General features: G+C 38.8%; 1 protein-coding gene across 14 annotated transcripts in view; it reads left to right on the top strand.

Moving 5' to 3' along the window:
- PPP1R12B (protein phosphatase 1 regulatory subunit 12B) overlaps positions 1 to 24,461 on the top strand; it is a 241,733-nt gene that overhangs the window by 189,331 nt on the left and 27,941 nt on the right. For 10 of the 14 annotated variants that reach the window (XR_008649666.2, XR_008649667.2, XR_008649668.2 and 7 more), the window contains 3 exons: positions 18,837 to 18,853; positions 22,611 to 22,755; positions 24,273 to 24,377. Coding sequence is in view for 10 of the 14 variants with exons in the window: in XM_063613252.1 (XP_063469322.1) it covers positions 18,837 to 18,853; positions 22,611 to 22,755; positions 24,273 to 24,377 (267 nt within the window). In the remaining 4 variants the exon portion in view is untranslated. Of the gene's footprint in view, positions 1 to 8; positions 237 to 18,836; positions 18,854 to 22,610; positions 22,756 to 24,272; positions 24,378 to 24,461 lie in introns of those variants that run through there. The other 4 variants (XM_063613257.1, XR_008649673.2, XM_055234532.2 and 1 more) reach the window with 4 other exon arrangements.

The raw sequence follows: 24,461 nt of genomic DNA, 5'->3' as shown, positions 1-24,461 counted from the left end.
TTATTTAGTTCTATACAAAGTCATCTTGCATCAACTCAAAAGGAGAGATTCTGTGAGGGTAACCTACAGGGGAAATTTCCCAGCTTTGTGTGAAGAATCCAGTGGTTGAGTGTCTGTCTGCATCCTGAGAAACCATGTCCTCTTTATATACCCGAAGTAAAGAATTCACTCGGAATAGGAAATCTCAGTCTGATTCTCCCCCAGCATCTCCCTCCCCGACTGCCAAGACGCTCCGAGTAAGCAGCATTTTTTATTTACATATGTTCATAACTGTGTCAAAGGTAGAGAATGTGTATATATATAACTTGGGGCATTAGGTTTAGAGCAAAGGGATTTCAGAGCATATGGGAATCAGTACAGGAAAAAAAAAATTGCAAGTAAAGACCCCGTAAGCTTCTCTGCAAGAGGTTATGGTTCATAATACTTTATGTAGTCTTAAGTAAAAGCAGACTTAAATATGTCAGGCTACAGTTTCTGCCTTTTAGCTTTTAACTATCAGTTGTAAACTGCTTAACAGTAAGATTTTACAGTCATTATCACTTTATCTTACAAGGCTTTTCTTAATTTCTACAGCTATTTTAGTCACTGCCTTTCTTGTGTTTTATGGGTCAATACTGTGTTTCAAGAGAAAAACCTCCGAAATGGCCACACAACTATATACATTAAACTTCAGTTTTGCAAGTTCTGTGTGTGTATTTGTGTATGTATGTATGTGAGGTAGAGTATGCCTTTGCCTATTTTGTATGTATGTCTGTGAGAAACACCCAAATGAGCAAGGAATCATGGCCACGTGGAACCTTACTCCTTAATCACCAAGTACCTTCGGGAAATTTCTTGCTTAAAAGCAAAGAACTAACTCTTAGCCATTGACAACCAGCTGTATGGAGGTGTTTGTGATGTCCAAGGTAGAGCCATTTGAGACTTTTCTCCATTTTCTCTAATGAATGTCTCAGTGAAGAGATTTACATATGGGCATTTGCATCTAATTTAGTGTCTTCCTCTGTGGGAAGCTGACAAAAGCAAGAACTGCTACCAATAGCAAGGGATGAGAAGCTCTGATGGGCATATTAGGCGGCAGGCAATATAGCAGTTACTTTTTCAGGAACTAGATTGTGCTTTGCTGTATATACAAAGTAAGAAGAAGGACGGCCATAGCTTCCTTATTTAGGGAGCTATGGGGAGAAAATTTGCAAGAAGCCTGGATAGACTAGTGTGGGTTTTTTTTCCCCCCAATTATTTTGTATCCATTTTCAATGTCTTTCTTACCAGTATAAATTACCATGTAGTGGAATTTGGTATATGGCATGTTGGTCTAAGACCTCAGCTAGGGATGAGAATACCAAAAGAATATTGTTACGAAGTTATTTTATTCACAAGTTTTTGTGAGAGCACCAAGAGGGGCTCCAATATATACGTTACTGTCATCGAGTTCCAGGAGTGTCTCTTCAGCACATAGACTGGTACCTTTTTTTCCCAAGGAGCCACAGAATGCTTTCACCCCACTAGCTATTGGGTATTTTTTGCTGGCTACCAATTGAGGTCCACAAAATTGAACACCTTACTTCAGTTAGTGTCTATCTTTGCTCCCTTCACTCTTACACTGAGTAGTACCTTTAGTTGTAAAGAGCCCCTTATTAATGTCTCTTCACCACTATAACCATAGCTCCCAGACCAATGTGGTGAGCAGTCAACAACAACCTGTTTGGTGACCTTCCTCTATTTTCCCTTTCTGTTTTTCCTTTGCTTTCTTAGAGTTAGGTACTGCTTTTGTCTTGTCTCACTTCTAACAGCTGCCATCCAACCGCCGTACCCTCACTTCACCGCCCCTCATCCCTGCCTTTTAGACAGAGGTCACAGTGGGAGAAAATCTGAATTACAGGAAACTAAAACATAGATGGCTTAATAAGAGACTGCTTCCCAATTTTAGTGGTCACTGGCTGTGGATTCCTACAATACCATCAACTTACTCTAACCAACTTCCAGTGTCCAAATGGCTTGAGACTATGATAAAAAGAATGTTGATTTTCACATACCACTCATGTTCCATTATGTTGCTTATGTCTTTAATGTCAGAGTGAAAGATATACAAGACTCATTTGGTGGCTGCTGACACTAAGGACTGGTTATAAAATGAAGATTTCATCTCTTAAGATCTCCCTAGCCTAGTTCATTTTCTCTCATGTCCAACTAATTAGGGTACTCTTTAAAAACTGGTTTTGAGTGTATTTAAACAACTGGTTTTGTGATGGTGGTGTTGTGCTCATACGCCTTTTGATGCCTGGTTGTAACTGGCTGATCCTCAGCCACCCTGAAAGGTGGGTATTGCTATCCCTATTTTACATATGAGGAAACTGAGATACATAGAAGAGAAATGGCTTGCCCAGCATTGCTCAACTAGTAAGCAGCAGAGCCTTAATTAAAGCACCGAGCTCTCTGACTCTAAAACCCATATTCCCCGCAGCATTGGAGTACGTCTCAAATATATTTGAAGGTCAAGTTTAAGAACATGCTAAAGGGCAAAGATGGCAGTTAAAAGCTTAAGTAGCTGTGGGAGTCCAAAATTTATCCCTGATGGAGACACAGGAAACCGAAATTGCAGGAAGGAGGAAAGCTGTATTTATAGGCCAAGGGAGGGAATTGGCAGGCCATAACTGAATCTCCTGTGCCTGGTTCTCAAATCCCAGTCATACTCTCTGGGACCATGGAGCCCACAGAACCTGAGACATTGTGGGCTTCAGAGTCTTTGTATTTCTCTAGAAAAGTGGAAATGCTTGAGTCTTTACAGTAAAGATACTGGGAAATTTCTGTGTGCATTTCAGAGTTAAAGTCAGGACAGCTCTCTTACTGTCCTCTTCCAAACTTCTTTGACTTGTTTGTATACATACATACAGTTTCTTCTAGAGAGGCACAGAGTTACAGAGGGACAGCCCCTGAACCAACATTCTTCAAAACGGAGGATTGAAATTTCAGCCAGCATTTAAAAGTTTGATTCTTTTTTGAGTGTTGTTAACAGGGCTAAATAGTAAATGCCCCCATATAAGGAAAATATCCTCAGAGAGAATTTTAAAATAATAGCTATTCACATGGAGAGAATATTTTGGACACCGTACCCTTCGTCAAATGTTCAAGCAGTAGTAAAGGCAAACTATAAGCTGTAAGTCAAACAAGTTATTATTTTTAACTTGAGAAAACAAAAGGCAGGATGATTTTTCAGTGACTAGAAAACAAACTATATACGTTTACTTTTAAACTCGTAACAGCAGCTGATATACTCGCTAATGAAAAATCACTCATATGTAGAAGATAGTGCATGTCCTCACCAGCCAAGAAGATTTTTGTTTACTTCTCTAGTTTGTATTTTGAAAATAATAAATATCTTTAATTCTCTGAACACAAAATTATGCTATTAAACATGGTTTTTAAAAATATACATCCCGGCTGGGTGCAGTGGCTCATGCCTGTAATCCCAGCACTTTGGGAAGCTGAAGCCTCGTGGACCACAAGGTCAGGAGTTCGAGACCAGCCTGGCCAACATAGTGAACCCCCATCTCTACTAAAATTACAAAAACTTAGCTCGGCATGGTGGCAGGCACCTGTTATCCCAGCTTCTTGGGAGGCTGAAGCAGGAGAATCGCTTGAACCCGGAAGACGGGGGTTGCAGTGAGCCAAGATTGCACCATTGCACTCCAGCCTGGGCAACAAGAGCGAAACTCCGTCTATAAACAAACAAACAAACAAACAAAGACATCCCTCTTCCTCACTATAGAAAATTTCATCCATCCTTTTGGCATGCCGTCACTCGCTCCTACCGACACTAAGAATGACTATTATAAGTGGTATGCTCCTAATATTGCTGTTTTGGTCTCTGTTGATCCTAAATAATGAAATAATTTTTTTTACTGCTACTTTTGGCTTTCATATGAGGTTTCCATTAGTTCAGTATCTTTTTTGTGTCTAAAAGTTGAGGAGTTCCCCTTAGTAACAGCTCTGATCATCTCTGATTTGTTACTCAGGAAAAGCGGAAAAACTTTCAGATTCACTTGCATTTCTAATGGGAACCACACCAGGTAGATATTGATGAGAATTTGAAAGCTCAGTCTCTTTTCTCATACCACGAAACAACCCTAATATAAGATGCTGGGTTCATACAATTAGTAGTAAAACTTTCTTTTGACAGTAATTTTCCAACATTAAAAAAAATTATTTTTCTTCTGAGTCTTTGTAGTTAAAGAAAAAATTCTGAACTACAAATACATTAGACACTTCTAGCTCTTGATTTTTAATCACTATGTATATTATTGGGTCTAACGTTTATAAATTCTATAAATTAGGAACTACTCAATTTAGATGGTTTAGCATTTTTAAATTATCCTAAAAGTAAGAGCCAGGTAATCTTTGGTCAGTATTCTCAAATTTTTCTTATTTGCTAATTTAAAATTTTTTCAATGCAGGGTATATTTAAAGGAAACAAATACTAGAGGATGTCCAAATTGTAGTGCTTATCTGATATTTATTATATTGAATAAATCTTGAAGTAAGTGGGTCATCAGCTGAACCCTGGGAATCTTTTAATTAGGCACATTTTCATTGAATTGGTATTTGTTATAATAGGATTTGACCTGCATTTATAAAGATCAGTAGCATTTTCCCATTTAGTCTGGATTGCTATTCCTACAGTTCTAACATCTCAATTTAAAAAAATGACGAAAACAAAAAAATACAAAGATTTTACATAATATTTTTCAGTCAGCCATTAATGTACATAAAGGGAACATTTAATCAATTAGCTTTGTTTTATAACCAGTCCTACAAACTAATTAGGGTACATTTGATAAATAATTGGATGATAAAGGATTGTTGCCTTCATGAGAGCTTGTCTACATAGCAACTTTGGTTAGCAGGCCAGAGGCATTCTGCCTCTTATGCCTTCCAGACTGTCAGTGTTGATAATTATTTTTTGCATGTGCTTTGTGCCCTCCTCTGACAAGTACCAAACAGTTCTTTAGCATGTTATCGTATCCTCTATACATCCAACACACATTTGATGCACTACCAATCTGGAATCCATTTTTACTCCACTTTATAATCCGTTGTCATGGAATGAGAAACACTTGGATGAACAATGCTAATTAAGAGTGCAATCCGTTAACCATTTTTTTCTGCCTAATTAAAACCAGGAATGTATTCATTTTTGGGGTTTTTTATTTCACTCAAGGAAAATCAATAGCAGTAATTGTTCAGCCCAAGGAATCTTCCTAGAATAGTAAAACCTGTGGGAATAAAAGTAGCTTTCTCATTTGGACCCATTACATGAATTCTAAGTAGAGACTGGCCTAGTTAACTCATGTCCTACGTAGAGCTGGGGGAGATGGCATCTGAAGTCTTGGTTTGTTGACCAGAGAGACTGGGAGCTTCGAAGACATCAGCTCCCTTTCCTGCAAGCGGTGTCCTGCCCTTCTACTCTAATTTTTAGTTCCATGATAAATGTATATCAAAGCCACCTGCCCTATTGTGAATCCTCCCACAACATTTTATGAGCATCTGCTTTGTAGTAGGCTTTATATTGGACACCAGAATTCATAAATGAAAGACACAGTTCCTGCCCTCAAAGAATTGGCAGTCTAATTGGGGAGATAAAGAAAATCAAGAATTAGAACACCAGGGAGGTGAATTTTCTAATAAAGACATAGGTTCAGGGTGTTTTAGATCAGCCATGTGGTTAATACATTAGCCTGATGTTTGGAGAACAATAGACGCTAGATGGACAAAGAAGAAGGAAACAGTACATTACAAAGGGAGAAAAAGAATATGAGAACATAATAGCATTATTCTGAGAGCTACATATCGGTGTGGCTAGAACAAAAGATATATTTATAAATATAATAAGAAATGAGGCAGGAGGCTTAGCAAACCCAGGTCATGTGAGGCTTAGTATATAATTTTGAGGATTTGGGGAGTTATCCTGTGGAAAGAATAAAGGAATGAAGATTTGAAGTAAAGTTGCTGTGCTCAGAATTGCATATTAGAGAAATAACTTTGGCAGCTGTGGAAGCTGGATTGGGAGGAGGGTCAGGACGTGATCAGGTCATTGGCCTTTGATTGCAGTATTCCGGGTGAGAAATGTTAAGGGCCTGGGCAGAGATATTTTTTCTGGGAAGTACAGAGAAGCATTCAGTTGTTTAGAAGGTAGAATTGATAAGATATGGACTGATAGAATGGGGATAAGGATGAGCGTGAGAGAGGGCAGAGTCAGGAGTGACTACCAGGTCTCTGGTTTAGGTGACTGGGCAGAAAATGGTATGGTAAGTGTCAGGTGCAGGGGCTCACACCTGTAATTCCAGCATTTTGGGAGGCAGAGATGGGAGGATTGTTTGGGACCAGCCTGGGCAATTGAGTAAGAACTGTTTCTTCAAAAAATTGTTAAACTAGCCAGGTATTGTGGCACATGCCTATACTCTTAGCTACTTGGGAGGCTGAAGTGGGAGAATAGCTTGAGCTCAGGAGGTAGAGGTTTCAGTGAGCCATGATTGCACCACTGCACTCCAGCCTGGGCAACAGAATGAGACCCTGTCTCAAAAAGAAAAAAAAAAAAATAGTGTGACAAAATTGAGTTGGCAAACACAGGAGGCTAAATGCTGTTGAGTGGGGAAATGGTGTCACTTTGGGATATGTTGAATTAGAGGTACTTTGGGACATTCAGATAGTGATTTCCAGAAAGTAGTTGGTCTGACACTTGGGAGAAAATTATGGGCTAAAAATACTGATATTTATGATTGAAGCCATAAGAGCGGTGAGCTTGTCTAAGGAGTAGATGTAACATAAGGAAGGGCTGAGAGTAAACCTTGAGAGGAGTAACCACAAGCAGATAAGAGATATGTTTCTTTTTCTAATGGCGCTTTCCTATTCCATCACCACTGGAATCACATGCAGGAAGACAGCAGATCTTGTATCTGGTTTCTTTGTTCAGAGGTATTGTGGTCAAACTTATGTTTCGGTGATAAGTTTCAGTTCTCAAAGGATTCAGAAATTTAGTTAAGGGTCAATTGGTTATGAGTTTTGTGTTGGGTTCTAGTTTTTTCAGGACTTAACCAGCTGTGTGACGAGGGATTATTTTTTAAAGTTTGGAAAAGTTCCCAGACTATTCAGCATTGGTTTTTAATTTCTTTTCTTAATCTGATAATATTTGGGTGAGCTGGCAATTTATTACTGTAAGAAGAACAAAGGGAAACAATCAGAGTTGGCTTTCATCAGCTTTTTATTTCTTTTAAGCCTCTTTTTTATTCTATTCTTGACCTGGTTATCATGCAGTGAGTGATGGTTATCCACAAATGGGATGTTAGTTCTCATAACAGTTCCAAAATCCAACAGTCTTCCTTGGTTACACAGCATGGAAAGAGTTCTACCAGTGACATGATTAGATAAAGATACTGAAAGTGTGTCTGGACTTTAACCTCTTCATAGTTCATTATGAAAGCAACATTTTCATATAGGAGTTGTACATAAAATTGCAAGTGCCTATTTTAAAAGTTGTTTGTATGAAAAGTTAAATATTCTAAATTTAAATAAAATTGTAAAATAGATGAGAGTATATTATAGCATTTTAAAAAATGTTTTGCATTGATTTCCAAAATCAACTTTACATGGTTGGTTGTCTGGAAGGACATATATCCATCCAGACAGTAAAATAACGACCTTAAATGTGTGTAGATTAGAAAGGTAAGTAGGAATTAGCCTGGATCATCAAAATCTACAAATAATCAAAAACTCTTTACTTGAGTGTTGGGGAATTTATTTGAGCTTATTCCTCTTGCAGCCAACAAGCATTGGGAGAACCAAAAGACCAAAGAGGGACAAGAGAGAGAATAGAAAAAAGTAGGGAGAACTGTAGTAATATCAATAGCTAAAATTTATTGAACATTTACTCTTTGTCAGTGCTGTACCAAGCACTTACATTTATTGTCTCATTTAATACATTTGATAACCATAAACACCAAGTTTATGATCTCATTTTAATGACAAGGACACTGAACAGAGAAGTTAAGTAATCATGTAAGATCACATAACTTAGTAAATGCTGGAGCCAGCAATCTGGATCAAGAGCCTCAGCCTTAACCAGTAAGGCGTGTAACTGTTCTAGTGAAACTACTGTCTCTTCTTTAAATAGCTCCTAGATTATTACCAGTATCCCTGACTATTGAATCTGACTTGGAAAGAGAGATGGCGACAACAAAAGCTACCTTAAGGAAAAATGTAACAGAATAACAGGAACAGACAAACCTAGATTAGTAAAAAGTCAGAATTTTTTTTTTTTTTTTTTTTTTTTTGAGACAGGATCTCGCTCCGTCACCCAGGCTGGAGTGCAGTAGCACCATCATGGCTCACTGCAGCCTCAAACTCCTGGCCTCAAGCAATTCTCTTGCCTCAGCCTCCCTAATAGCTGGGACTATAGGTGTGCTGGGGCCTCACTAACTTGTTGACCAAGCTGGTCTCAAACTCCCAAGCTCAAGTGATCCTCCTGCCTCGGCCTCCCAAGGTGCTGGGCTTACAGGTGTGAGCCACTGTGCCCAGCCAAAGTCAGAATTTTACATCATTTTAAAATAGGTGTAGTGATGCATGCCTGTAGTCCCAGACACTTAGAAGGCTGAAGCAGAAGGATCACTTTGAGCCCAGGAAGTAGAGGTTGCAGTGAGCCATGATCATGCCAGTACACTCTGACAGCACAAGACTCTCTCTCTCTCTCCCTCTCTCTGTCTCTCTCTCTGTCTCTCTCTCTCTCTCTATATATATATATATATAAAGTTTTAGTATTTATAAGTATCTATGATAAAACTCAGGACCTGTTAAATTATAACAAGTTCTGAATTAGTAGGGCCTGAATTACTGAGGTTTTTCTCATCCGAGGAGACCCTTCCCTGCCAAAACCAAGAAAATAAACTACAAAAGCGTCTGCTGTCCCAAAAGTCCACATTTTAAAATACCTGTTCTTCTCTGGGAGGTGGTTTAGCCCCCTAAATAAGAACCTTGTGCATTTGAAGACTCAAGTTCCCTATTAGGGATATGAAAGTGGAAGAATCAAAGAAAGCTTCAGTTCTTTATCCTTCTAAACTTCATCTTTCAAGGCAGAGTAGCACTGTGGGATGACTGTGGCCCTCACAAGGCCCCAACTTATGTAAGATCACTTACAAGTCACACATAATAGTGTCATTTTTCATGACCACCCAGTTTCAGACTTCAAGCTGATGTATCCACTAAGCTTGTTCCTTCCATTATTGCCTTGCCAAGAATATCTAGTCAGTATTGGTCTCTCCCTTTCCTAACTACCCCTTTTTATTTATTGTATGTACTAGATGGTGTAACATTTGATTGCATTTAATCAATTGCTTTTTTTTTTTTTTTTTTTTTTTGAGATGGAGTCGCGCTCTGTCGCCCAGGCTGGAGTGCAGTAGCGCGATCTCTGCTCACCGCAAGCTCTGCCATCGGGTTCATGCCATTCTCCTGCCTCAGCCTCCCGAGTAGCTGGGACTACAGGCGCCCACCACCACACCCGGCTAATTTTTGTATTTTTAATAAAGACAGGATTTCACCATGTTAGCCAGGATGGTCTCAATCTCCTGACCTCGTGATCCACCCGCCTCGGCCTCCCAAAGTGCTGGGATTACAGGCGTGAGCCACCGCACCCGGCCAACTTTCTTGAATTACACTCTATTTGTATTTATGAGTGTGCATATTTTACCTCCTCAAAGAAGAGCTCTTTGAGATCAAAGAACCATGTCTTAGGTTCTGTAATTGTCGATTTTATTCCTCTGAGTACTACTCACAAGGCTGGGCACATACAGGTGCTTAATGTAAATGCAGGGAATGGAGGCTGCTGCCTGAGATTTGATCTCTCCGCTCCTACCCCATTTAGCCGTCTGGAAAGGAGTCAGAGGCCACACACTTGAGAATCTTATTTCTAACATGAAGGCTAACCATAGGTCTTCCCAAGTCAATTCAGATTCCTGTTCATTGCAATTTGCTAGTATATCTGTCACTCCAAAATATGTGAGTTAATATTTTGGTTTTTGTGGGAATCAAAAGAGAAAAAGCCTGTGGAATCTACTCAGAAATTAAAAGTTCTACCCTATGTTACTTAGGTCCCAAGTATTAATATTTATTTCCTCATGAAATGTGAGGTCTGGAGAGCCTCACTAATTCCTTTATAAACGTTTTGATTCACAGCCTAGTCCAAATAAAATTAAAGTTACTGCTACCCAAACAGGCTGCTGGACTGTGACATTTACCATATGAAAAACCCATCTCTTCCCAGGCTTCATGGAAAGCTTACTTCCTAAAGAGGTATAGTGGTGGTCAGTAACATCATCTATTGAAGAGCCTTGACAGGCTAGTGGGGAGAGACCTGGAATCTCAATTAGAGAAAGGGAGTGAAACTCAAACAGTGGGATTTAAGGCCCAAATAAGGACTTTTAAAATTTACAATATACTCTATGCTGTATTCTAACAATATTTTGGAGGGACTGATCAGGCTTCTTTTCTCAGGTGTTCCCTGAGGCTGTGTTTTTTTTTAAATCATCTGAATGTATTTCATAGTTTCAGATGGCCATACACATCTGTGTGAACCTAAAACTCCAAGCTATGGGGAAAGTAAATACAGATATTAAATGTGAGAAATGTGACCCATGTGCTAGAGCCACACAAGTTTTAGAGCTCCTCATTCCCCTGTTGGTCATTTTCATCCTATATAGTACACAGCATGTGAAAGGCTAGATGGAAAATATGCCGGAGCCTGCAAATGCATTTATGAATCACAAGAGTTTATGAATTATACATATAAAATGGCTTGCCTTAGGTATTTTATGGAGGCCTTAGTATATCCATATATTTCCTTCTACAGTGAGTGCATTTTGTGAGTTTCCAGAAGATCCAGAAATTCTTCAGAAGCTGGGAATATTCACAAAAGGGAGGTGCAGGTCTGCATAGATGCTAAGAGCTTTAAAATTCTAATAATATTAGGTAGCACAATAGAGACAACAAAAGATGAGTCTATTTCTATCATTTAATGAACTTAATGGTTTTTCTTTTAAAAATAGTGACATGTACTGCAATATGTGAGATGATGTTACATGATATCATTTTTACATGCCTTAAATTGATAGGGTAGTCACAATCTGGCATATGAGATTTTTCAGAAATATTTATAAAATGAACTGAATGTAAATACTGTATTTGACTATGTTTAACTTTTTGTTCTATATGTATTAAGTAGTCAGTAAAGACAAATCAAGACATATAATATGATGAAGACATATGTGATTTAATACTTGCTTTTAAAAGTTAATTTTTCCTTGGAAGTATGCTCTCTTACACATATGTATACCAGGTCACATGGACGCCTGTTTTTTTCCCTGCATAAGACAGCGCTTTTGGTATTGTCCTGATTCTGAATGTATGTAATCACCTAGTGCAGCTGAGAGGCCATGTACTATGGATGTTTCTTTTAGGATGTTACAGATAAATTAGACCTTTTTTTTTTTAAGGGAGAGCCTTGTGATAGTTGGAATTTCTAAAATGCCTCCCCAAAAGGTCCTCGCCTAATCTCTAGAACCCACGTATATGACAAGATAGCTCTCCCATGATTGTTCTGTTACATAGCACAGTTGACCTTAAGTTAGGGAGGTTTTCCTGGGTGGGCCTGAGCTAATCACATGAGCCTGTGAAGGCAGAGAGCCTTCTCAGTAGATGATGGAACGGGAAGCCAGAGAAATGTGAAGTGCGAAAAGAACTCAATGCTTCATTGCTGGTTTGAAAATCAGAAGGGCCATGTGAAAAGGAATGTAGGAGCTTCTGCAAGCAGTAGGCAGCCACTACCCTGCAAGGCAGTGGGTACCTGAAACCCCACAGGACTGGATTCCTGCCAACAACCTGGATGAGCTTGAAGCAGATTCTTCCCCAGATGCTCCTGATAAAAGCCAGCAGCAGACTCCTTGATTTCAGACCATTGAGAACTTGAGGAGGGAACCCAGCAGAACTGTGCAGACTTCTGACCTACAAAACTGTGAGATAATAAATGGGTTTTTAAGCCACTAAATTTTTTTTGGCAGCAACAGAAAACTAATGAAATTGAAAATTTGATGATATTAATTTTTTTGATATAAAAAACAGCATAGGCCTCATTATCGTTGCCCTCTACTGTCACATCTTTGCATAAATCTTGGAAGTTCTTGTTCCACCCTCACATTTATTTCCAGATTATGCAGGATCCCCAGATGAATTACTAGAACAATGCAGGCTACACTTCAAAGTTAGAGACTGGTAGATTCTCCTTATTTCAAGTTTCCTAAGAATCTTGTCTGTTTGAATTATGAAGAAGTCTTTTCCCTTAAGATAGAAGGATGGAAAGCCTTTGTCTCTCTTGGACTTATATGTGAAACCAGAATGATTCTTAAACTCAAAAGTTACAAAATTATACTATTTTGCAATTAACTCAGACCATGATTAGGTTTGCAGTACCTCTGAAAATTTGAAGGGTCCTTGCTGCAGCCACACTCACATCATTGGCTTGTTCATCATCAGTCAATATTCTGAGAACACTGAAGGGAAAGAAGATGGTTCTCTGTAGACCATCCCAGAATAGCTCAAATTGTTTCCCCTGGCTCAGCTAGTACACAAGAACATAATATAAAATGTTCCTTCTGCTTAGTCCCTCCTTGGGAGAAAATGTAAATAGAAGTTTTTTCCCATCACTGTGGGGTCAAGCCATGACTCCAAAAGGAACATGAGTTAAACCAGTTTCAGCCTTGGCAATAGACATGTGATTTGGTCTCATTCCTTTCCCTTGGGCCCAGCTTTCCTTAGCCACAATTTTATTTTAAACTTGGCAGAAGGAGTTTGGTTTTAATTATGTGCCTTCCTGAACTCCTGATAACTTTCAAGTTAAAAGCTTTTGTGGGGATTTTTCTAAGCCAGTCTCTGGTGTTTTGAGGGCCCTACACATTTCACAAATCAAAACCAGTCTGGTTTCTGTCCCTTTCTAGGATTGCCATCTGAATTAATGGTGATCTTCATTCTGTTCTTTTATTGGAAACAGGCCCAAGCAATGAGATTATTATCGGAGAATTTCAAGAGGTATGAAAGGAAGAAGTCTGCTTCTTAGTTTTGGGACATTTTTAAAACTATGGTCTATCTAGCTAATCATTCTTTTTACCTCTACTCTCTGTATTCATATTGGTTTCTGAGCAGCTTTTAGTCTCCTTCTCTAGAGTCTCATTCACATTTTCTGTTGTCCCCAGTTGGGCCATAAAAGCTGTGAAAGTAATTCCTTCTTTGAACAGTTTCTATCTAGTTCAGACACACTAGAGAGTCTCATTTTAGTGGCCATCATTTGTCTTCAATAGAAGGTAGAGCAAAACAATCTTTAACAAAAACACTTATAGAAGTTCTAAGACTTCCAGATTAGAGCATACAGCATAATAAATTTGTGAATTAACCCACCAGTTGGAGAAAAGATTCATGCCTTTTCTAAAATATATGATATCATCATGTGCAGATAAGCTATTCAGACTCTACTTACAGAGTAGACTAACTTCTGTTTTTGAGAAGAGAGAGGGAGGGTACAGAGGAGGAGGATGGAAGGATGGGACCATTGCCAGAGCATAGATAAGATGAGTCCACATTCCTAGCCTCTAAAGGATCATCGATTTGGCTGGAGTCCCTAAGCCTTGTGTTCTAGGACTTCCCCTTATTTCCTGCCCACTCAGCTGAACTCTTAGAATCCTCTTCTCTGGGAGAAGCTTCAGTGTTCATTTCCCTACTCTATGTTCTACTCGCCTCTTCTGATGTCACTTCCTGGCTCACTGTTCCCCTGAGATTACTTAGGCTAACTCCCACTCTGTCTTATCTCTTCTAGATTTACTCAGTAGTCTCCCTGCAGGGTTGGCAGTCAGCTTTCTTGAATGAAGTCGTGTTAGTCTAACAGTTGATTTGATCTGTGCTTAGTTTGAATGACAGGAGGATGAAGACAAAAAATTAAAGTTAAGTCTTCTGCGTCAATCCAGCCACTCTGCTTCTTTACCCAAGAAACCCCAACTTCTCTCTCCCTAAATCCAACTAGTGTTTTTTCATCAAACCCCGCATTATCTAGGGTATCAAGAAGGCAAGCAAAACAATAGTTTCTAGAGGTATTCCACCAATGAAAATTAGTTAGGAAGTATGATCTAAAAACTAAGCCATTTTATCATAATTGGGGGAATTAAACATTAAACCCTATATACTTTTAAGCTATCTTGCATTACTCTTTTTAGGCTAAAAACCTGAAAGGAAACCATTTCTATTACAGTGAGAATAATTCACCCTTAGAAGTCCAGTTTTCTTCCTTTTTTGAAATAATATTGTTTGTATTAAGGTAACTGTGTTACCCCTACTGCATCCAAATCTCACTAATCTCTGAGGTTTTAGGAGAGGTTTATCTACTCTCCTCTAATTGGTAGGGTTGACTTTCCCAGGACATTGCTAAGGCTAGCCCCTGAAGGCAATAATATTTTAAAAAATAAAAAATAAAGATTCCACATAGCTCCAAAAGTCAGGTAAAAGCTGGAGGGATTTAGAGATAGCGAGGAAAGATCAAGGATTAACTTGCAAGCTCTGTTTTCTCTAATATCTGGATCTAGGTAAATTGTCTACCGCCTTGTCTGCTGGATCACTCATCACCTACGCATTTTATAAAAGGTTACCCAAAAAGAAACTGTTAACAAGGAATGTTAACAAGCCTTTAAAAGCTAATCAACAACAGACTGTGATGTTTGCTTTCAGTTACTCCTGGCAAGCAGAAGTAAGAGTGTAGGTCATCAACTTCCTAGGTGGCTGTAGGGAACACCTCCTACAGTAAGCCTATAGGGACAAAAACTGGTATGGCAATCACAAGTGTGAGCACCATTATCATCACCTTCCTCCACGTGCTCTCATTTGTAGAAAAATTAATTTAGGCCTCTTGAAAACCCTGTGGAATCTGCCTTTTCATATCCAGGAACCCTGTGGGCTTTTTCTGATTGCTGCTTGATAGTACTAACCTAATTTTTGTGTTTTTCAATTTTTAAGTGTTTGTATTTTATGTCAACCTCCTCAGTGAAGGTCATACAGTATACACAGCCATACTATACAGCCATATATCTGAAAACTTTCTTGGCTTAATTGTGCTTCCAGAACATTCTAAATGAAAAGGGTTAATGTCATTTAAAAAGTAAAGCAATGGAAATTATTAGCATGCTTTGATTTATAGATAATGGCTAAGATTGATGCCTGGTAAAATCTTAATTTCCCTGTTTTAATGGGAAAAAAAAAAAAAAAAAGCCATCACCATAGAGGCAGCTGCCAGAGTCTACACAGCAGAATTTAAAACTAAAGATATAGTAAAATCTTACCCAACAAATAGGATATTTACAAAGAAGAAACTAAAAAAAAAAAAAAATTCAAGTGAGGTTTCACATTTCAAGAAAAGTCAGCAAAAAAGCATGATTTAATTGTCAGAAAGTTAGGCCTCAGTCTGCACACCGTGGAGAAATGAGCTCCTAGTTCAATAGGAGGAAGAAAAGGCCCAAGGGACCGGTTTGATTGTAAACAGGTCATTTTTCCATACCTAAGACGATGTGGAAAGTACATCTTTGGAAAGAATGTCAAGAATGCTACCCCCATATGAAGGGTATAGTTTGAAGGCTTTCTACTCAGAAGCACTGAGAGAAACTAAATGGTCTTCTAAATTATTGTTTCATTTGGTTACATGTGGACTCAATTCCCTGAACCAAAGGTACGAAGTCTTAACTTGGTACTCTAACCAGCATCAATAGCCAATATAATATTCTTTTTTTTTTTTTTGAGACAGAGTCTCACTGTGTCTCCCAGGCTGGAGTGCAGTGACGCTATCTCAGCTCACTGCAACCTCTACCTCCTGGGCTCAAGCAATTCTCCTGCCTAAGCTTCCCAAGTAGCTGGGACTACAGGCATGTGCCACCACACCCAGCTAATTTTTGTATTTTTAATAGAGATGGGGTTTCGCCATGTTGGCCAGGCTGGTCTCGAACTCCTGACCTCAAGTGATCTACCTGCCTCAGCCTCCCAAAGTGCTGGTATTACAGGCGTGAACCACTGCACCTGGCCTAATGCAATATTCTTACAATTTAAAAAATGAAAGCAGAGGAATGGTGGCGGGGAAGCTGACATTTTAAGAGTTCACTTCCTTGTGGTTATCACAGTTAATTCTTACTGTTAGAATAAGTGGTAACTTGCCAAGGTCACATTGCTAGATGTCAGAGCAGAAATTAGAAATCAGGTCTAGCCAAGGCCATCACACTTCTCAGAGCATTAACAATTCAGTTCACTTAGTGTTTATTGAACACCTATTGTGTTCTGGCTCTGTAGGTACTAAAAATATAATTAGGAATAAGATGGAATTTTAGGGAAACGTTCCCTCCATAACAATATGTTTTTTTTTAAATGTATGTATCTCTTCTGGATTTTTGTTATCAGAAAAAAAAAATGTGTGTTTGTGTGTGTTTCTCTAACATGATCTTCCCAAAACTCCTATTTTTTAGGAGGTTTTCTTAGTTGGAGCCAATGGGTTACCACTGTTATCTCCATGTCACGTATTCTAATGTTTTCCCTACATTGCTTCAGGCGAACTTGTTAATTATGTTCACAGTGCTCTCCTGGTTCTGTCATGCAACTTGTTCTGCTTCTTCCTCAGTGCCTCCTCTACAGGGCTCTGCACACAGTGGGCTCTTAAATACAATAGATGCTTTGCATTTGCTGGTTTGGAGTTCAGGCTCAATTATTCACAAGTATTTGACATGTCACAATAAATAGTTTTCCTGGACCGTGAATTTTAATTCACCCAGATGCTAGGTCTTTTCACAAAGCTAATCAGTGACATAGCCCATAGCCCAGGATCTCAGCTTCACTTGCATACTTTTTGTTTGTTTGTTTTGTTTTGAGACAAGGCCTCCCTCTGTCACCCAGGCTCAAGTGCAGTGGCACGAACACAGCTCACTGCAGCCTCGACCTCTTGTGCTCAAGTGATCCTCCTGCCTCAGCTTTCCATGTAACATGGATCACAGGTGTACACCACCATGCCCAGCTAACTTTTTAAAAATTATTTTGTAGAGATGGGGTCCTGCCATGTTGCCCAGACTGGTCTTGAACTCCTGGGCTCAAGTGATCCTCCTGCCTTCAGAGTGCTGGGATTACAGGTGTGAGCCACTGCACCCAGCCCTATATATGTGTTAGTTCTTGAAAGGTGATTAAAATTTAGTTTCTTTTTTGAAAAAAGACATCAAGAAAAAAAAAGCTTCAGGTAAAGTTGAGAAAGTAGGCAATGACAGTGTAGGGTATACATATGAGTGCCACTAGAGATTAGACATATAAATGTGGGACAGGAAAAATGCCTGGAATTGTCCTGAATTTTAGATTTCCAACTTTCAGGATTCTCAACTCAATGTATGAGAATATACCATATACTTTTCTTAATGAGTCCTAATGATTCCCCCACCTCAAATGGGGGCATATCTCCATGTTCAAAAACCTTCGTTTAGTCCAGTGGTATTTAACCAGGGCTGTACAGCAGAATCACCTGGGGTACTTTTTAAAAATACATATGGGAAGGCTGCATTCTAAACCTACTGAAACAGAATCTCCAGTACTGAGGTTAGGACATGTACATTTTGCAAAAGTGTGCAGGATTATTCTGATGAGTATAACCCCTGATTTAAAGAGAGATTCCATGAGGAAATGTCATCGTTTATCAAGGTGACTGTATTCAGTCCTCTTTAGTCATATGTGCTGTCACTGTATACCTCTCCTGGACAGCTGTAGGGTGTAGTGTGTTGGGTTGTCCTGCTATGTTGTTTGACAAACCAGTGGCTTCCAGGGACTGTTTAATGCAAAGCAGTGTCATTGAGTGACTCCTCAGAAGTTCAAGGATTCATTATCCATTTTGTAGATTATTGGACCTTTGGTTCTCTTCCTCCTCTTGTCTGTCTTGAAGATTTTGTTGTTCTTTAACACTTCAAAAAGGGAAATATTTAAGTGCATTTAAATCAATTGAATTTTTATTTGCCAGAGTTCTTTAAAAAAAAAGATAGGAGGGTAAAGGTCATCTACAGTAAAAAGTAAATGTCAAACACAGACATAAGCACTTTTTGTTGTTTGATTTGTTTACAGCGACCAAGCTTACTGGTTGTATCTATAAAATTCCTTTCTTTTGAGACCTCAGAGTACCTTTTTTTTTTTTAACCAGCATCCTAGGGACTAGGATAGGACTTTCTCCCCTCTCCCTTACTCTTCTACTTTCACTAGCAACCTAGGAGAAGCTGAAGAAGTCTCCTGAGTTTTAATATTTGTAGTTGCGGTATTCACTCAGGGCAAGGTTGGGAGTTTGTGAACAAAGGAAATTAATAGAATGAATGTTGAGATCCAGAGAGGCCAAATGTCACATAGAAAGTCAGTGATAGTCACTCCTAGAACACAAGCTTGACTAGTTAGTTGGGTGGGGAGTTGGGAGCAGTTTTTGATCATTTTACGTTTGGTAACTTCTAGTTTAAAAAGATGCTATCCCTAATGCCTCAAATCTAGTGAGTCATGGCATACAAAGAAGTGTGAACTAGGGCTAAGTCACCTTTGTGTAGTCAATTTGATTGCTTTTCTTAAATGGCACACCCATCTCCAGCTGTGAAGTTCAACCATCTGATTTGAAAAGTGCATTTATAGGTGGAAATAATACAAATCAGTCTCTTGCTAATGCTGTTTTCTTTTCTTTTTTCTTTTTTGTTTTTGTTTTTGTCTCCTTTCTCTAGCATGAAAGACTTTCTAGGTAAGAACTCTCCCTGTTATATATGCATGCTTAATACTTGTGAGTGAATGCATGTCTAATTAAACTTAGCTTTATATAATAATTCAGTAATGTTTCTCACATCCTTTCCGTCCTTTTCATTTCCACAGCCACCACAATAATTCAGACTTTTATTACCTCCTGCCCAAAGCAATGGAACAAGCTTTTCAATTTACCTTCCTGCTTCCAGATTCTCCTCTTTCCAGTTCACCTTGTGAGACTTCCAGTAGATTAATTTTTTTAAAGCACCAGTGTACCAGGCACCATGCTAGGTATTAGGGAAACAACATGAATAAGACAGTATTCTTACCTTCAAATAGCTAACAAGCCACTAGAGAGACAGGTCATTTCAACAGAACATAATAACTGCCCATTAGAAGTACAGACAGGTATTCTGAGCACAGAGAAGAGCAATTAATCTAATCTGATGGTTCAGATTGAGATTAGATACTGTTATTTAATAGTGGATCCAACAAAATACCTTATACCTAGATGATGCTCCTTAGTAGTTTGTTGAATGAACAAACTAAAGACCTGTTTTGCAATTGCTGAAAAATTAAAGAAAGATATCAAAACTGGGAGAATGGCCCTCTGCAGTTTTTCACCTAGTATCTAAGGGTACAAAACTGATCTTCTGAAAGAAGAAACTAAATAAAAAATAATAGACTATAGAGCCAAAAGTTGGAATCTTTCTTTTTCTACTGTTACTCTGATGGAGAAATTAAGAGATTGGCGGAAGATATAGTTATGGGACTATAGGGCAAATGAGTTTCCTTATAATTTGTTTGATATTGAGCTGGTTCTGCCTTATTAATATATTCTAAATTTTACGTATGTTCTTCCTCTGCTTGCCCTCTCACCAGGCAGCAGCTGAGGACAAATCATTTACTTCTAACCTAGCAGAAAATTACTTAGTTTTGCAAAATTGTTGGAGAGTGGTATTTTGCCGTAATCTTTTATGAACTCTCCTGTATTATAATAGCCATTTGTGAAAGGAATCTTTTTCCCACAGACTTCAAAATATGCTGTGAAACTGTACCAATTAAAACAGTGAAGCACTAGCTCAAGAATAAACAAAGAGACCTATGGGACACAATCCATAGCCCCCCAAAAATCACATGTATAAGGTGACTTCATCTCAATGAGGAAATAATTATTCAATAAGTGATCATTGGGACAGTTGATTATCTGTTTGAGCAATTATATCCTTCCCTTCAGCCATACCAAAAACAAATGGATTTCAGTTTGATTACAATTTGTAAGAGAAAAGTGTTTTACCATAAAAGTTAGCAGAAGAGAATATTTTATAATCTTTATATAGGAAAAGCCTTTCCAAGTGTGATACCGTTACCAGAAAGGGGTCCTGATTCAGACCCCAAGAGAGGGTTCTTGGATCTCACGCAAGAAAGAATTCAGGGAGAGTCCATAAAGTGAAAGCAAGTTTATCAAGAAAGTAAAGGAATAAAAGAATAGCTACTCCATAGATAGAGCAGCTGGTTGCCCGTTTTTATGGTTATTTCTTGTTTATATGCTAAACAAGGGGTGGATTATTCATGCCTCCCCTTTTTAGACCATATGTTGTAACTTCCTGACTTTGCCATGGCATTTGTAAACTGTTTTGGTGTTGGTGGGAGTGTAGCAGTGAGGATGACCAGAGGACACTCTCACGGCCATCTTGGTTTTGTGGGTTTTAGCCAGCTTCTTTACTGCAACCTGCTTTATCAGCAAGGTCTTTATGACCTGTATCTTGTGCCAACCTCCTATCTCATTCTGTGACTTAAAACGCCTTAACCGTCTGGGAATGCAGCCCAGTAGGTCTCAGCCTCATTTTACCCACCCCCTATTCAAGATGGAGTTGCTCTGGTTCAAATGTCTCTGACAATGCCATAAAGATAAAAATCATCAAATTTAATTATATAAAGTTTAAAATCTCTAAGTAAAAGACACTATAAACAGAGACAGAAAGTGAAGTGGGAAAAAATATTTGCTGCCTATATTAGTTTTAAAAGCCCTACTCTACAGGAGGTTCCCCTACTACAATAAGAAAAAGATGATTACCCTACTGAACAAAGGCTATGAATTGGCAATTCAGAAACAAAAAAAAAAGAAAAATAACCAAAGATATTGATTGTTCATAATGATTTTAAAATATTAAAATTAATGACATACCATATTTCTGTCATAAGAACTATTTCATAAGAAGGTAACTGGACAAAGGCACTAAGGTTTATAGATAAGTCTGCTCATTTTAGCATTGTTTGTAATAGCTAAAAAATTTGAAAAATTTAAGTGTCTATCAATAGAAGATTAGTTAAATTATCTTACAGGCATGTAATGGAGAAGACTGCAGTCTTTTTTTTTTTAATGAGGCAAATGTATTTTTACTTAGATGGCAAGATGTCCACGATCATAGTGGTAAGTATAGAGAGGAGGAGGAGTTAGACAATAGTGTATGTTATCTGAATTTATTTATAGAACTATGTATTTTAACATATTAATATGCTTGACATTCTGCAAGAATATGAACTAAACAGTTAAAAGTAGTTATTTCTTAGGCAGGATTATGGGGTGCCTTTCACTTTCTACTTTAGATACTTCAGTATTAACTTTTTCTACAACGATATATTGCTTTTATAATCAGGAAACTCAATAAAGATATTTCTATTAACAAAAAAAAGAAGAAGAAATGTTTTGAAGAATGTGGGACTTAGCATCTCTGTGAGTGAAATGAGGCCACCATTGTCATTAGGAGCTAATTACTTTGCCTCTGCCTTCTCTGTGTCATCCTTATTGCTTCTCTCTCTTCTAATACTTATTTCAGCTTCTCCACCCCCAGCTATGGCAAATAGCTACCACAGGACAGACACATCAGATGCAGTTTTCACAGTTGTGACTCCTCAAACCATCCCAGTTCAGGATGTAGCACACTGCAGGGCTGATTTCAGTTTCATATGTGCTGCCTTTTAATTTGGAAAGAGCAAAGTCTGAGCAAAATATAAACCAGTGTTAAGGATTTAGGGTGATAGTTGTACACTTAAACAGGTAATCAGCTGAGAGATCCTTCCCTTGATGAACTTACCAGTACTGGAAATAAAACCACTATCAACTCTTAAGAGCTCAGTTGCTAAAATATGTAGAAATTCTAATCACAGGCACAGCAGTCTTGATGTGGAATATGGATAAGATGGTAGAAAACTAGCTGTTTGGGTACTGTGTTGGTATCCCTAAAATGTCTGGGATTCTAGCAAACCTGTAGAGCACCTAAAAGGCATACGTACCATGCCCTAGTGGCCGTTTCATTCCTATTCAGCCTCCAGCTCAGATCTCTAAGTCCGTATGTTTCTGATTCATTGACAGTTCATTGTAATCATTTTTCCAAGAGCCATTGAAATTCAAGAAATCTTTACTTTTAAAAGCACACTTTTGAGGGAAGCTGTTCAATCCTAAACTAATTTGAAAAGCTCTAAGATTTAAGTCAGCACATAGGTCCAAACCACTAATTTTTCAATAAGCTTCATTCTTGGCAAATGATGGTCAGCCTCCCTCTCCAAGCTCGTGCAGTTTAGCCCTGAGGTCTGGGAATGCTGGCAGAGAGATTGAAGGAAAGAATCTTATGAGTTGTTTCTGGCCAGGGCTCCGAAATACTTCTTAGAAAAGGTGCAAACTACCCCTGAGCATTACCTTCCCCCACTACTTTGTTCTCAAAACCAATTTTTATCTTTAATATTATCTCCCACAGGTTGGAATCGGGAGGTAGTAATCCTACAACCAGTGATTCTTACGGTGACCGGGCTTCAGCAAGAGCCCGTCGGGAGGCCCGGGAGGCCCGCCTAGCTACCCTGACCAGCCGTGTAGAAGAAGACAGCAACAGAGATTATAAAAAAGTAGGGTCTTTATTCAATTTTCCGGTTCTTCAGTGACATGTAAACCTCTCAGCCTTCCTCCACCACACCCAGAAAAATTACCATAGCTCTGAATAAGCAGAAGAAAAGGCACTTAAGTAATAATAATTCCTTGCAGTTTTCTGGGTTTACTTCACCTCTCCAAAAAGCTAGATAAAGACCCCTTCATATATTGAGGTGTTTTGTTTTGTTTTTTGAGACAAGCTCTCATTGTTACCCAGGCTGAAGTGCAGTGGTGCAATCATAGCTAACTGCCCTCTCAAACTCCTGGGTTCATAGGGTCCTCCTGCCACAGTCTCCCATGTAGCTAGAACTATAGCCATGCACCACCACACACGGTTACATTTTTTATTTTTTATGGAGATTGGATCTCGCTATATTTCCCAGGCTGGTCTTGAATTCCTGGCCACAAACAATCCTCCCACCTCAGCCTCCCAAAGTGCTGGATTACAGACATGACCCACCATGCCCAGCCATATATTGCTTTTAGTGCAGTAAGTATATAGTTAGAATCAGATATTTAGAAGTGTAGGGAAAAGTAAGAAATTAAGAATATAAAAAGGGTGAAAAACCTAATGCTGTCTCTCTGAGCCCCTGAGAATCATTTGGTAGACTGTTATTTTTAACAAACATGTGCTTCTAATAAGGTCCTGTGAATATCAACTAAATACTACTTGGTGTTAGTGAAAAAAAAAAAAAAGAAAAAGAAAATCATCATCACTTTACAGTTTATTTCCTTTGTTCTTGTAGAATAGTACCTAGCTCCAAGAGTAGACTTAAAAACCTTCCCTTTCAGGTGTTTGCGATACCAGGAAAAAATATTTTTGTAAAGAAAATATTTAGGATGGGCATGGTGGTTCATGCCTGTAATCCCAGCACGTTGGGAGGGTGAGGCGGGATGATCACTTGAGCTCAGGAGTTCCAGACCAGCCTGGGCAACATAGTGAGACCCCCATCTCTACAAAAAATTGAAAAATTAGCTGGGCATGGTGGCTCGTGCCTGTAGTCCCAGCTACTAAAGTAGGAGGATTGCTTGAGCCTGGGAGTTCAAGGCTGCAGTGAGGGGTGATCGTGCTACTACACTCCAGCCTGGGTGACAGAGCAAGACCCTGTCTCAAAAGGGAATAAAGAGTGCTTGTTCTGTTAATGTTTAGTTAAGCAGAGCTTAACTAAAATCAATATACACAGTAGGCTGGTTCCAAAAAAATAATTATCTTTTTCATTGCTCTTTTAAGCAATGAAAATGTCCCATAGTAATGGCTGTTTTCCCCCCAGAGATTAACATTATTGAAGTTGGAGAATCATCATTCTCTTTCTGTTCATCACTTGAAAAAGCAAGAGACCAGTTGGCTGAATGTACTCTGCTCCCTACACTTCCTTCATTTTCTCTATCTACCATATAGTGGTGGCTTGGGGCACAGAGCCCTGGGCATTCTCATGTGATGAAATGGTGTGAATTCTAATGTGAATGCTGATCCTCTTTTTCCCCCCTCCTCTAGCTCTATGAGAGTGCTCTGACTGAAAACCAAAAACTGAAAACAAAACTTCAGGAAGCCCAGCTAGAGCTAGCAGATATAAAATCCAAGCTTGAGAAGGTGGCCCAGGTAAGAGGGAAGAAGAAGAAAAAAGATGGGAACCAAGGGTTGATGTAAGGAAGCAAACTAGACTAGGGATCTAAGGGACAGGAA

Source organism: Symphalangus syndactylus, chromosome 19 (genome assembly GCF_028878055.3).
Source record: "Symphalangus syndactylus isolate Jambi chromosome 19, NHGRI_mSymSyn1-v2.1_pri, whole genome shotgun sequence".
Lineage (NCBI taxonomy): Eukaryota > Metazoa > Chordata > Mammalia > Primates > Hylobatidae > Symphalangus > Symphalangus syndactylus.
Note: the sequence above shows the minus strand (reverse complement) of the source record. Positions and strands in the feature narration are given on the sequence as shown.